The sequence below is a fragment of the Misgurnus anguillicaudatus genome, chromosome 6 (genome assembly GCF_027580225.2).
Source record: "Misgurnus anguillicaudatus chromosome 6, ASM2758022v2, whole genome shotgun sequence".
Taxonomy (NCBI): domain Eukaryota; kingdom Metazoa; phylum Chordata; class Actinopteri; order Cypriniformes; family Cobitidae; genus Misgurnus; species Misgurnus anguillicaudatus.
In genome coordinates, this window is record NC_073342.2 from 15264734 (window position 1) to 15279785 (window position 15052).

The 15052-nt window shown below is 39.1% G+C and overlaps 1 protein-coding gene across 1 annotated transcript in view; it reads right to left on the reverse strand.

Moving 5' to 3' along the window:
- ntrk3a (neurotrophic tyrosine kinase, receptor, type 3a) overlaps positions 1–15052 on the reverse strand; it is a 280863-nt gene that overhangs the window by 14288 nt on the left and 251523 nt on the right. Inside the window, exons 15-17 of the mRNA XM_073868566.1 lie at positions 12693–12865; positions 11580–11823; positions 2069–2227 (exon numbers count right to left, since the gene is read on the reverse strand). Coding sequence (XP_073724667.1) covers positions 2069–2227; positions 11580–11823; positions 12693–12865 — 576 coding nt within the window. The remainder of the gene's footprint in view (positions 1–2068; positions 2228–11579; positions 11824–12692; positions 12866–15052) is intronic.

Below are 15052 nucleotides of genomic sequence, written 5' to 3' on the forward strand. Positions count from 1 at the left end.
TCGCTTTCTATAAATCGCTTTTCGTGTCCGTAGCACGGATGTTTTTTCATGTCGCTTCCTATAAATAGTTTTTCTTGTCCGTAGCACGAATGTCTTTTTCATGTCGCTTTCTATAAATAGTTTTTCGTGTCTGTAGCACAAATGTCTTTTTCGTGTTGCTTCCTATAAATAGTTTTTCGTGTCTGTAACACGGATGTATTTTTCATGTCGCTTCCTATAAATAGGTTTTCGTGTCCGTAGCATGGATGTCTTTTTCATGTCGCTTCCTATAAATAGTTTTTCGTGTCCGTAGCACAGATGTCTTTTTCATTTTGCTTCTTATAAATATTTTTTTATGTCCGTAGCACGGATGTTTTTTTCATGTCGCTTCCTGTAAATAGTTTTTCGTGTCTGTAGCACGGATGTCTTTTTCATGTCACTTTTTATAAAAAAGAAAGTCGTGCTAGGGACACGAAAAACTATTTATAGAAATTTGTGCTAAGTGACACGAAAAAGACATTCGTGCTCAATGACATGAAAAAAGGTGGAAAATCATGTCCATTAACACAAATAAATAAAATATTTCGGGACTATACCATGATATGCCTTGAGGTAGGGTTATTATTTTGATATTACAGTAATGAGAGTTTTACACTATGGCAATATGACAATGGGGGAGGTGTTAAATGATCAAATAAATTATGTCACAGTACAAACAGTATTAATGATCCTATACAAAATATACTTGTTCTCTTTCTCTCTTTAGCTTGAAGGGTGAAGTATAAGCCAGACAACCCATGAAATATTCCTATAAACTGCATCCAATCTGTATCTGTTCAGGGTCTTACTGTATATGATGTGATTTATAAAGCTGCTCTTTTCATAAACCACAGCCACCGGCAATCTAATTAAAATCCTCACGTTGTACAGACAGCATCCCAGCAAGCACACAGGGATCAAAGTTTGTCAAGACAAAGTTTTATTTGGAAGTGTTAAGCCCAGTTCATATTGAAATATATTTTGCAGAAAATATCTTATTAAAAGCTATCATCTAACCATAGCAACATTTACAGCAATCGTGGTAATAAATTGGGGCATCTGAAAAGGTATATAATAATATTTATTATTCACAAGGAAATATCTTGGGAGTAGGATCTGTGTGTGTGTACGGCTGTTTGGAGTTCATCCAAACCTTAGCCGTAAAATGTAACAGAGAGGAACAATGGGGGAAAATTAAGTGGGAAGGTTTGCACATTAATGCAGCACACGAGGGAGTGTGTGCCATGAATAAACCAACATCATGACATTTTAACACATGTATCTCCTGTTTGTTTTTTAAAGGCAAATCATGTTCAGGACAAGCTTGAGTGCCCATCTTTATCTGTAACATGACTCAAGTCATAGTGATTATACTGCGTAATTGAGGCTTTTTAATTCTAGCCATGAATATATAAGCAAAAGTCATAAACTACACTAAAACTGGCAATGAATGCGTCTCATTTCGAGGCAAAACCAGGGGTTTATATATTGCCAGTTTGTATGTCAATCCATTCCATTTTCCATTTTATAGGTTTTGTATTTATTTTATGTATTTGGCAGACACTTTTACATCTTCCAAAGCGACTTACAGTGCATTACAAGCTATACATTTGTATCAGTATTTGTGTTCCCTGGGTTTAAACCCATGACCTTTTGCGCTGCAAACGCAATGCTCTACCACAGAGCTATAAAGGAATAAATGAGCCAGTGCACTCAAAAAAAAGTAAAAAAAGTGTTGCGTCAAAAAGGGACGAGCCCACACAAAAAAAGTTTAAAGCATGAAGTTTAAACAACTTTATTATGCAAGTCAATTCAACCTACTTTTTAAAGTTTCAACTTCTGATAAGTTGAGCCAACGCTGGGCTGAAATTAAAACTTGGGATGGAGCTAGAAAATGGAATGGATTGACAAATAAACACAATCTGTCTGCATTTTATGTGTCCCCCGCATCCAAAATGTAATTTAACCAAAGCCAAACTATCTCTAAAATATTCACAGCATACTTTTAGTCTTAAAATGGACTGTACAGAAACATATAAAATCAACCTACTTCATTATTTGCCAGCTGAAACCATGGCTGCTTTCCATAGGTGAAGATCTCCCAGAGGATAACACCGAAGCTCCACACGTCACTCTCTGTCGTGAACTTCCTGTACATGATGCTTTCTGGTGGCATCCAGCGAATGGGCAGCATGGTGTGACCTCCCACCTGTTAAAAATTCAGACTGGGATTTATCGAATGCACCTTTTTCGTAGACACAAGCACATGTAAATCCTAAAACCACAATTTTCATTACATACAATATTTTTAGAATAAAAGTTTGAGATAAATATTAACATGACTTGTTCCTTTAATGACAGCATGCAGTGGAGCTGGCATGGATACTACCATCCAGGTTTGTGGAGAACCTGATGATCCATGTTATCCCAGCATGATTGAGAACATTCCAAGTGCGATTCAGTGGAAGAAGAGAAATCTTACCTACCGTATCGAGGCCATGTGTTAACATGGTCAATGTCACAAATGTGCTTATTTGATTAGGGACTTTTAAAAAACGTGCACTTTTATTTGTCTTATTTATATATCTTTATATATTTTTTGACTTTATATATAAATTATTTCAGATTTTCACTGCCGTCTCAGACTTGTGGATGTCATTGCACAAGTATGTTTTTGTGTTTAGACCTAAATATGGCAAAATGAGATATAGCCGAATGAATAAATATACCTTGTTGCTTTCTGTCTTCTAGAGGGGGTGTGAAGCTATCGAATGGAGACATTACTGCATGACCATTATAAAAAATATCAATGGAAGAAATGAATTGTCGAGCTGAGAAAGCGGGAACGAGTTGGAAACATGGTGCCGCAAGCATTAAAATACGCATGTGCTCAAGAGGATGTTGGTTCGACATCCCTTACAAGTAAACACACAAAAACATTTCAAGTACATACCAAAACAAACCAATAAAGATAAATGAGGTGCATATCCAACACAAACATGGCAATATATTTTTAAATATTTTATGAGGTGGCTAATTTGTATGAATTCGTACAAAGTTAATCAGACAAATATGTACGAATGTTAGACAAAAAAATAATAACATTGCAGGGGGCATTATAATTTTTTGTATAGTATTCGTTCATATTGGTCTGATTTACTTCGTACGAATTCATACGAATTAGCCACCTCGTAAAATATGTACAAATATATGCAAGAATTGCCATGATTGTGTTGTCGGCTAATTCATATGAATATGTACAAATATTATATTTTATGAGTTGGCTAGTTCGTATGAATTTGTACAAAGTTAATCAGACAAATATGTACGAATATTATGTCCCCCTGCAATGTTGGTGTTAGGGGCGGGGCATTCTAATTTTTTGTATAATATTCGTACGTATTTGTTTGATTTACTTCATACGAATTCATAAGAATGAGCCACCTCGTAGCATATGTTAAAATATTTGCAAGAATTGCCATGATTGTGTTGTCGGCTAATTCGTATGAATACGTACGAATATTATATTTTATGAGTTGGCTAGTTCGTATGAATTTGTACAAAGTTAATCAGACAAATATTATACAAAAAATTTCCCCCTGTAATGTTGGTGTTAGGGTTGGGGCATTATAATTCTTTTGTATAATATTCGTACCTATTTGTCTTTTTCACTTTGTACAAATTCATAAGAATGAGCCACCTTGTAAAATATATAAAAATATATGCAAGAATTGCCCCGATTGTGTTGTCGGCTAATTCATAATATGTACGAATATTAAATTCGTAATACGTACAGATCTTATATTTTATGAGTTGGCTAGTTCGTATAAATTTGTACGAAGTGAATCAGACAAATATGTACGAATATTATACAAATTCGTATGTATTTGACTGATTTACTTCGTACAAATTCATAAGAATTAGCCACCTCGTAAAATATGTGAAAATATATGCAAGAATTGCCCCAATTGTGTTGTCGGCTAATTCGTATGAATACGTACGAATATTATATTTTATGAGTTGGCTAGTTTGTATGAATTTGTACGAAGTGAATCAGACAAATATGTCCTCCTATGACTTTTTTTTACTTCCCCGGCTGAGCCTGGGTTTTTTTTTCTCCTAGGGGGTTTTTCAACCCGGGGAGGCAGCCTTCTTGGGCTTAACTTAGCACCCTCTTCTTTACGTTACATTAGCAATACGCACGCTTATAATGTTGATTCATAGTCGCATCAAATTTAGCTGCTTGTGCTATCGTGTATTATGTTGTGCTATCTGTCATTTTTCTGTGCTTTCCACTGCTTCTATTAATGTAAAGCTGCTTTGAAACAATCACCAATTGTGAAAAGCGCTATATAAATAAAATTGAATTGAATTGAATTGAATTGAATTGAATATTATACAAAATAATAATAATAATAATAATGTCCCCTTCTATGTTGGTGTTAGGGGCGGGGCATTATAATTCTTCTGTATAATATTCAAACATATTTGTCTGATTCACTTCGTACAAATTCATACAAACTAGCCAACTCATAAAATATAATATTCGTACGAATTCATACGAATTAGCCGACTTGTAAAAATGTCTGAAATGCTGTGAGATCAGGCTGGCATGTTAAGAGTCTGATGACTTCAAACCATCAAACTACATAAGTAAAGTCTCTCTTTAGGCTATATAATCGATTCAAACAATAAAACATTAATCATCTTCGCCATAAGCCGATATCAAAGCAGATTGTTCGACAATCTGTTATCTCTTTGTGTTAATTACAGCAATGCTAAGACAGCAAAGAGTGACGTTTCAATGGCGGCTTTGTGGTTATTGTGGCTTTCAACTCATACAGTAAGTGGCGACTGTGTATTAATTACAAGTCTCATTAATGCTTTCCTCACATGGGGGTCAGACTATCGACTATACACAGGACACACAGGAATACAAAGAAGCCTGCCATTGTGCTGTATACGGCACGTCCCCAGAATACAAAACATTGTAGTTATGTATTGTGAGATGCTGTGCTTATAGTTGAGATTACGGAAAAATGTCTATTGGCTTTTGTCCCACAATGCCTTGGCAGGGTTGTATCCCTGGCAACTGCTGTTTAATCTGCACGTGTCCCTGAGTGCCGAGCAAAGGACGACAATTTAAGAATTAGCAAAAATGTGACTGTTTTTAATGTTTGGTGATGAATAAATCATTGTTTATCAAATTGGTTTGCAAATGAGTGACGCTTGGAATAACGAGTGCAAAAATATGAATGACTTCAAGACGTCGATTTGCCAGTAGGAAACCACAGATGCACTGAGACGTACTGCAATTACAGGCCTGGATGTTGTTGTTTTTTTAGTTTAATGTCATTAATACAAGGAATGATGGGGCAATATAAGGCTGTGTATGTTCATCAGCCACGCTTCCCTGCCTCTCATTTGCAGCCGGTTTCTCACAGAGGAGGAAGATGTCCCACCGGCTCCAGTGATGTGTAGCAAATATCCCTCCCCTCCCTGGATCTCGCTGTCTGTCTCCTGCCTCTGCCCTTTAGGAAGTGTAAGCAATATGCCAGTCCTGCTGCGGTCAAACAACACTCCTCTTGTTTCGCGAGATGGAGTTCAGGGTACTACTGGGATGCTGGTATCTTTCCCTGTGCGTGGGCAGGAACTGCTCCCTATGGCCACACCGAGCTGCTCGTCTTGCTCACCCAACCCACATTAGTGTTAGCGTGCAGTACGCCTGCCAGAAGAGTCAGCCAGGGATGAAAGTAATAAAGGTATGAGCACCAGCGCTACATGGCTAAAAATGGTTTGCGTTTTGACGTGCGTTAGCGTTGGTGCAAGCAACCTGTCACTATTGTTCACATACTGTGCCCTACCGCTGCTTCAATGAAAGACGTAGGCTGTGTTCAGAATCGAATACTAGCACACGGGTACTGAAGACAGAGTAGTTTATACTGTAGTGCAGTAGTTAAACAGGAAGCATTAGTTTATGACGACCACCATTAAGGCCGAAATATTTTACATGTATGCAAAAGAGTGGGCACGTACTGTACACGCACCCCCCAATTTTTGAAGGGCCCCATCATATTTTGTATGCATAGGTTGTGCATGCACGTACATGAGAATGTAGTATGTAGCACAGGAGATGCGTTGCATTTTGTCCAGCGTCTGCGTACACGTCTGCATTTGAATGTGTATGTACGTTCGCATACACTTAAATCAACAGACTATTCTCCTGGGAATTCAATGGGATCCATTTTCAAGTTATTTTAAACTATTATGTATGTATTATATAGCATATACACTCACCTAAAGGATTATTAGGAACACCATAATAGTACTGTGTTTGACCCCCTTTCACCTTTAGAATTGCTTTAATTCTACGTGGCATTAATTCAACAAGGTGCTGAAAGCATTCTTTAGAAATGTTGGCCCATATTGATAGGATAGCATCTTGCAGTTGATGGAGATTTGTGGGATGCACATCCAGGGCACGAAGCTCCCGTTCCACCACATCCCAAAGATGCTCTATTGGGTTGAGATCTGGTGACTGTGGGGGCCATTTTAGTACAGTAAACTCATGTTCATGTTCAAGAAACCAACAATGATTCGAGCTTTGTGACATGGTGCATTATCCTGCTGGAAGTAGCCATCAGAGGATGGGTTCATGGTGGTCATAAAGTGATGGACATGGTTAGAAACAATGCTCAGGTAGGCCGTGGCATTTAAATGAAGCCCAATTGGCACTAAGGTGCCTAAAGTGTGACAAGAAAACATCCCCAAACCATTACACCACCACCACCAGCCTGCATAGTGGTAACAAGGCATGATGGATCCATGTTCTCATTCTGTTTCCGCCCAATTCTGACTCTACCATCTGAATGTCTTAACAGAAATCGAGACTCATCAGACCTGGCAACATTTTTCCAATCTTTAACTGTCCAATTTTGGTGAGCTCGTGCAAATTGTAGCCTCTTTTTCCTATTTGTAGTGGAGATGAGTGGTACCCGGTGGGATCTTCTGCTGTTGTAGCCCATCCGCCTCAAGGTTGTGTGTGTTGTAGCTTCACAAATGCTATGCTGCATACCTCGGTTGTAACGAGTGCTTATTTCAGTCAAAGTTGCTCTTATATCAGCTTGAATCAGTCGGCCCATTCTCCTCTGACCTCTAGCATCAACAAGGCATTTTCGCTCACAGGACTGCTCATACTGAATGTTTTTCCCTTTTCACACCATTCTTTGTAAACCCTAGAAATGGTTGTGCGTGAAAATCCCAGTAACTGAGCAGATTGTGAAATAATCAGACTGACCCGTCTGGCACCAACAACCATGTCACGCTCAAAATTGCTTAAATCACCTTTCTTTCCCATTTTGACATTCAGTTTGGAGTTCAGGAGATTGTCTTGACCATATTTTAGCAAATGTGGTTGTTCCATGCATACAGAAAATTGTAATGCAGTCTACAATATGTACAACAGTAAGAAGATAATGTTAGTATTTTAGCAGTATATTTATTCCAAAATTAGTCATATACAAGTGCTTGTTTTGTGCATATGTGCTTTTGAAAGAGTATTTGGAAAGTTAAATGAATCGATTGCATTGATTAAATTTCGATTCTTTTGAATAACATCTTTTGGATATCTCCTTGCCATCTTCTTCCGGCGTGGATCGCTGAGAGTGCGGATGCATGTAAATCAGTCTGCGGGGCTTCGCCGAGATCGGAATGAAAACTGGCAGGGTGGTGACAAAAATGCCAACGTAATTTGAAAGGGCACAGATGAAAGGCAACACAATTAACGTCTAGAGGAGAAGAATCGTACATGAGAAGGATGGGAATCGCGTAGTGGTAATTAATGCGTATTAAAATCAATAGCGTGTTTGTTCCAATAAACGCCTGATGAGAGATGATGTCATTAAAAGAAGGCATTCAGGAAAAACGACAGCGTTGAGGAAATGTGTTCTGAATTTTTCTCATTTAATGGGACATTTAAAGGGTGTGGAAGTATCGGAGTAAGGAAAAATGGCAACCGTAGGACCATTTACTATTTAGAAATAAAGAAAATGACATCATTTATGATGATGCATTCCCAAATACACTGATAATGTAAAGTGTAGGGTGTACCCTTGCAATTTTGAATACTGTAGATTGAGTTGAACATGTCTGACTTCAATAACCTGGTCTCCAAATATAAATTTAACTCCGCTTTACTCTAAAGCAAGTTGTGAGGCTGGCAAGCAGCTGCAATGTTTTGTCATTGCCCTCTACGCAAATGTACTCTGACAAACAGAACCCGAGGGGCTTCAAATCGACCACCACCACTGCAAATGAGATTATACTCCACAATCAAACCAAACATGAACACAGGAAACCAGGCTTCTGATGAATACTGACTCTTTTTTCTTTACTGCCTGTGATTTTCTGGAGAATCATTGCCATCAGGCCTTTCGGTTACTATCTTTTTGGAGGTGGGGCGTGTTTGTATCTATGGCAGTTAGGAGCTACAAAACTCATGGGGGTGTCAGGGACCTGGCTGGCATGCTCACAGTAAAACCACGAAGCACTGATAAAACTCAAAATGACGATAATAATTGTGTTCTCCAAGACATTGGAATGAAACTGGAACACATAACATGGAAAACATACCAAAAACTGTTGCATATTTATTTACTAATATAGGTATTTACAATATTGCGGCGTTTATATGAAATAAGCTGATACGTCTAAAATCTAAAAGCCCTGAACTAATCACATTGCCTGCTATATACATAGCATTTGCCATTATGATGACATCATTATTCCTTTATTTTTTTAAACATTTAAGATCAAGCACGTAGCAAAAATTTGCCCTTTCATAAAACTTTAACAGCAGCTTAAACCCTTGATTTCTTAAGTGATTTGTATATCAATGCAGATTTGCCCCATTGTACTGATATTTAGATCGGCCTGTGCATAACAGTGATGGTTAGGGTCGCTTCATAGTTGTTAGGGGGAGTAAACTGATAGATGTCTCTTTTGTGCTGCATAGAGCAATTAGCCATTTTAGTGCCATTAAATTTGAAGTAAGCCACAGAATATATTAAGCAAGATGAGATGCAATAGACTATTTGACATTTACCGTTAATGTAACATATTCTCTCCATTGCAATTAGAAGTGATTCAGTGCAATAACACTTGTCAAATAACGGCTCTGATTTCTTAAAATCTTACTTTGAGGCACAGCAGCTTTTGTATTTATTTCCCTCCAATATGGTAGACCTGGTGGTTTCGATACGTGGTCTCCATTGATTAAGCACCAAATGCACTTAGATAATCACGTGAATTAGGGATGTCCAGATCCGATCACGTGATCGGAAATCGGCCCCGATCACGTGGTTTCAGACTCGATCGGAATCGGACGTTACCTCCCGATCAGGACTCGGATAAATATGCAGGGTTTAAAATCCATCAAGGTCTCGCTCTGCTCCATGCCAGTGTACGTGCTGCGCTGGTGCAAGTGAACTGACGAGAAGAGAATAGGCTTGTTCAACTTAATGCGGCGCCACAAGAACCGGCAGCCGAATGACGTCAAAGTTCCGCGTTAGTTTGACGTCACCTGGCTGTTGATTGTTGCGGCGCCGCATGAAGTCGAACGAGCCTATGACGTGTTTTCATTCATATGCTTCACACTCGTGCGTGCAAGGAACCCACGACAAAACCGCTACAAAAGAGTCGAGTTTTAAATGGTAAAAAACTCTTTGGTTATTTTTGAGCGCGATGCTAATGGTCTATTCAGATTCAATGGATTATGCTAAGCTATGCTAAAAGTGGTACCACTAGACCCGGAGATCAGCTGAAGGGATTCCAAAACGGTAAAAATCAAATGTTTAACTCTAGGGGAGCTGGAAAATGACCATATTTTCAAAAAAAAGTGGAGTGTCCTTTCAACATCACTTGCATAGTGGATCTTAAACATCCGTGAGGTCATATGCTAATGGGGTCATACTTAACGTCTGGCTCTCGATTCGCATTGTGACTTCGTCCCAATAGGGGAAAATCCTCATTTACCTTGAGCGTTTGAATAACATGACATTGAAAGTGGCGAGATGAGCAATCATGTTTGCATCATCTTAATCCAGTCAGGCAAAAGACGAGCTTTTAAATTCAGAGTCACCTCATTCATCCTCTTTTTGAGAGTTAAGTGAAGACATACATTTTAATTCATTTAGGGCCCTCAGCTTGCAAATTGGGCCCTCTGTCATCTAGGCCAAAGCTACAGAGAAGAACGTGTCGATGTCAAGCAAAGACAAGATTCTGATTGAGGGTCGCATGTAGAAGACATCGCCGAGCGCAAATGGGTTTTGAGGATATAATTGAGCTAACTAGCCTGAATGAATCAGAAACTGGATAATGGTCTAAACTGACCTTCGAGTTTAAAGACATAATCCTTCATTCTTTACAGCTAATAGGGATGTACGAATGAATGATGTGAATATGGAGATTACTTTTTGCATGGATATTCTTTATTTCTTATATATTTGTGTATTTTACAAAAAAATGTCTAAAAAAAATGGTAAAAAAGCATTAGAGGCTGTTTACACTTGGCATTAACATGCGTTTTCGTCGATCGGATCACAAGTGGACGACGTTAATGCCAGGTGTAAACGGTGTTCAAAACGTTTTAAGCTCGTCCACTTTCGACCACTTTCAACCACATCCAGAGGTAGTCGAAACCACTTTCGATCGGATCGCTTTGGAGTTGCGGAACGCACATGTGGTTGAATGCATTCGAACAGCCACACGCGACCGCCTTCTCACCGCCCATTTATCTAATCTGAGGTATTAAACACAATTTTTACGTCTTTTTTGACTTCTGGCGTGAACATACGGTGAACAGCGCTATTTTTAGCATTTCATTGATAAAACTAAGCGGCTGATCTCCGTAGTTTCGTTTTTAAAGCGTGTGAAAGTTGCGCAATCCTATTTCATCAATTGCGCTGAAAATTCAGCTCTTACATACAAACGTACAAAACTCTGTGCAGCATGTTTACTTGCTAAACGAGCAGTGGACTCCGACATAATATTAGTTTGCGTCCATAAACTCATAATTACTCCCGCTCGGGTTTGAATGACAGCGGAGAGACTCGCCCACCGTCTCACAGACCACCCCCTCACAGTATTCAGCACAGAAGCGGTCGAAAGTGAAGGATTTAAATACCAGGTGTAAACGTAATGTGTCTCTCTCCTCCACTTGTGATCCGATCGATGAAAACACATCTTAATACCAAGTATAAACAGTCCCTTAGATTAAAAATATTAAAACTATAAAAAACAAGCAATGCTTATGCATCTACTGTAATTATGATCCCACAAGTCACAATTTCATGACAAAAGGTCAATTTGTTTGTTAATATTTAATGATAAGTCAATGAGCTCATTTTTAACAGTGCATATCATAAATGTAAAAAATAAGAGTTCATACAATCTCAGTGCTGAATAATTAATGTAAGCCTCATTAAACTTTAATGCTATGTGTTTTCCATCAACTTTGATCGTCAACTTTTCGATTGAACGCTTATTGTCACTCAAAGTCTTACCCGATAGTAATCCGTGCTGTAGATATCCCTCGACATTCCGAAGTCTCCGATTTTCACGAGAAGGCCGTTGCCCACCAGGCAGTTTCGTGTTGCCAGGTCGCGGTGTACAAAGTGCTGAGATCCCAGGTAGACCATCCCTGCTGCGATCTGAGTGGCTATGTGCAACATCTGAGACAGACCCAGTTCTCCATTGGTCTGAAGTGGCTGCCCATCAACCAGGATCATTGCGTCCGGACCATGAGCTCTGAAAGCACAATATTTGATTTTTAACTTTAATGTTTGTACCACACTTAAAACGTATTCATTTCACATTGCATTAAACAGAATTTTACATTACATTTGTAAGATGTTTAATTTTTTATAATTATATTATAATCTAAAATGCAGTATTAAAATAAGTTTAGGCAAACATTCTAATAGCCATTCAAAGTCAATGCAATGCACATGAAAGTCACTCTAATATTATTTCTCCCTTCATCATCCACAACCAGCACTCTTTGCATAATGCAAAATAATACTGTACCATGCAATTTGCATTCCTGCCAGTTTCTGTGGCCCTTTCATTAAATCGTCTTACAGTGTCACTGCGTATCAAGCAGTTTTGATGAAACCCACAATCCAGCTATCAGGAAAGAGAAAGCAATTTCTGCTCTCCCGACACAGCACCTTGTCAGAAATGCAGTACACTTGTGTATGCACCTCCTGTTGCTTGTACAATACCTCTGTAAAAAGTTGTAACCTATCAATCCAATTTTGCATCATAATTACAGCTCAATGCATATAAACACACACTGCACGTCCACTTATAAATGAACAAGAGAAGGCAAAATGTTTTAAAAACAATAAAAACCCTAAGAGAAATGGTGAGCAGTCACAGTAGACTGGTCACAGACTTAAACGCCTGAACTTACATTTACCCAAATTGGGAATTTCTAGTCTCATGCATTGTAAGATTTCTGTATGAAGGGCAAAAGCAATGCGATTCTGAGGTTCCATAATAAATTTTTACTTGGTCTGTTACTTTATTCCACATTTAAAAATAATTTTCTGTGATATTTGCACAAACAACAAACACACTATAGGGCATTATAACATTTTGTGTGTTAATCGTACCTGAGGAACTTGTTGAGGTCTCCGTGCTTCATGTACTCAAAGACCATGATGAGGGGATCGCCATCCACGCAGACACCGTAAAACTTGACTATGTGTTCATGCTGAAGGTTAGTCAGCAGTTCGGCCTCTCGCTGGAAATCTTTTCTCGCCGAAAGGGTGGGGTCCTTCAAGGTCTGCACAGAAACACAAGGTGGACAGTTTATTGCCTAATAACAGAAAATAAGCTACTCAAGTTGAAATTGGCCAACACAACTACATGGTGCTACAGCATGCAAATTCTCCTGTTCCTATATAGGTTTGGTCTTCTTTTAAAAGCCATTTCCATGTAAGCCAGAAGGGCATGTTTGTTTGTTTGTTTATTGTTAGTGCCATTCCAGCATCTACTGTATGGTGAGAACCGGTTAATCCAAACTATATAGAGCGGCACGTCATGGACGGTGTGAGTGTCTCGGAGAGTTGAAATCAGAAACGGTGATGCGTTGAACACCCTGGCTGTTTCTCAATGTCAAGGATACTTCCTTGGCAGGACTAGACCTTACAAGTCACTTCCTTCAGAGGCTAGGCGAGGCTCCTCTTAAGCATTCGAGAACACGTTAAATGGAACAGGCTAGCAAGTGCACGTCATTGCGTCATTGCATCAATGGAAGATGTGCTTTCGGTGCTGCGCGCATAGGATTGTGGGTGATTTCAGCGCGCTAAGAGCGCGAAGGATACACATAAGCATCCTTTCCTGTATATGGGATATTTCTCGAATGAAAGACGCAGTCCTTGGCTGAAATTTCGAGGATCCTTGACATCCTTCGAAGGACGTCGATGACTTAGCATCCTCGAAATTCTGGATTCCGAGAATCCTTCCTTGACATTGAGAAACGGGTCCTTGTTGTGATGAAACAAGAGTTGCAACTATGGTAGATGAGAAGGAACATCACAGCTTGGACCTATTGTGTAAGCTGTCTCTTTAGTACCATGTGGTTTATTTACATGTTGCTGCTGATTGGATTGCAGTTCTGACACACCCACCAAACAAGAGAAAACGTATCTTAAACCCTGTTGCACACCAGTGCACACATTGGAATGCGGAAACGTTCGACGGCAACCAATCAGAAGGCGGAAAACCCCGCTTGAGCGGATTCCTGAGAATGGGTTCGAGCGTCAGAGCTTCCACTACACTTTTTCTAAAGCGTCGTTGGCAGGACCGCCAGAAAGTTTTTTTACCCTCTCGCTGGCAGCGGTGTAAACGTACATGTAACCGAAGTTTCACAACTACATTTGTACACTACTAGAAATGCACTACACTAACTACCCTACTGCCGCAGTGCTGGATGCAAGTTTAATCTGATTGGTTATGCAAGTCAATTGAACCTACTAGGGCTGTAACGATTAATTGTGTGTCCCACTAAAAATGCCTGAAATCGATTCTGAATCGCAAGGTTGCGATTCCGTGTTTCATGCACAGCTTGTGCGTGTACTACAGCGTTTGGTCAGTAGGAAGTCCTTATCAATCTAAAATCATTATGAGTCGGAGTCGTTTATAATGCGCACTTAATAAAACAACACCCCTTAAACAAAATCATTCAAAATAGTCTTTATTATCATGAAAATACCTGTAACAATTTGAAGAACGGCGATATAAATATTCCTTTAGACATTTTCCGCAATAGCGTTTGTAATGCTACTTCTTCTGTGGCACAAAGGAAGTTTCTGCACGAGAGCGCCCCCTGGCTTTGGGATGTGCCGGGATTTCACCGTAATTTATTAAAATTCATTCACTGAGAAAACTCGCATTTGCACAATTAATCGTTACGGCCCTCGAACCTACTATTTTAAGTTTTTCATTAATTTAAAGTTGACATAACTTATAAAAAAGCTGAAATTACTTAACTTAATTTGTCAAGTGTCAGGATCCTGCCAAGGAGTCTTATTTTGTATTTGTATCTAGTCATGATGACAGGGTTCTGGCAGTCCCAGGCTCTATGTGGAGGCCCATGGCCTTGCTTATTGGGTCATGTTCCTCCGGTGTCTTGTCTTTTGCCCCCACCCCCTTTGTTCTCCTGCTTATTAGTAATCATTATCCTCGATTACTATTGTTACCTCATTATCTTGTTTGGTTTCCTTATTTAATGCAATTGTTTCCTTTGTTCTGTGCAGGATCATTTTGGACTGTTTGTGTGTATTCCAGTCGTGTATTATTCAAGTCAAGTATCTAGTCTAGTTTTTATGTCAAGTTGTTAGTCAAGTCTAGTGTAGTCTCTGTCATATGTTGTTTAATGCTGTTTGCCCCCACGTGGGCTTTGTTTTGTCTTGTTGTTTAATAAAGTCTTTTGTTTAACCCCTCAACGTCCGCTATTGGGTTCATCTGT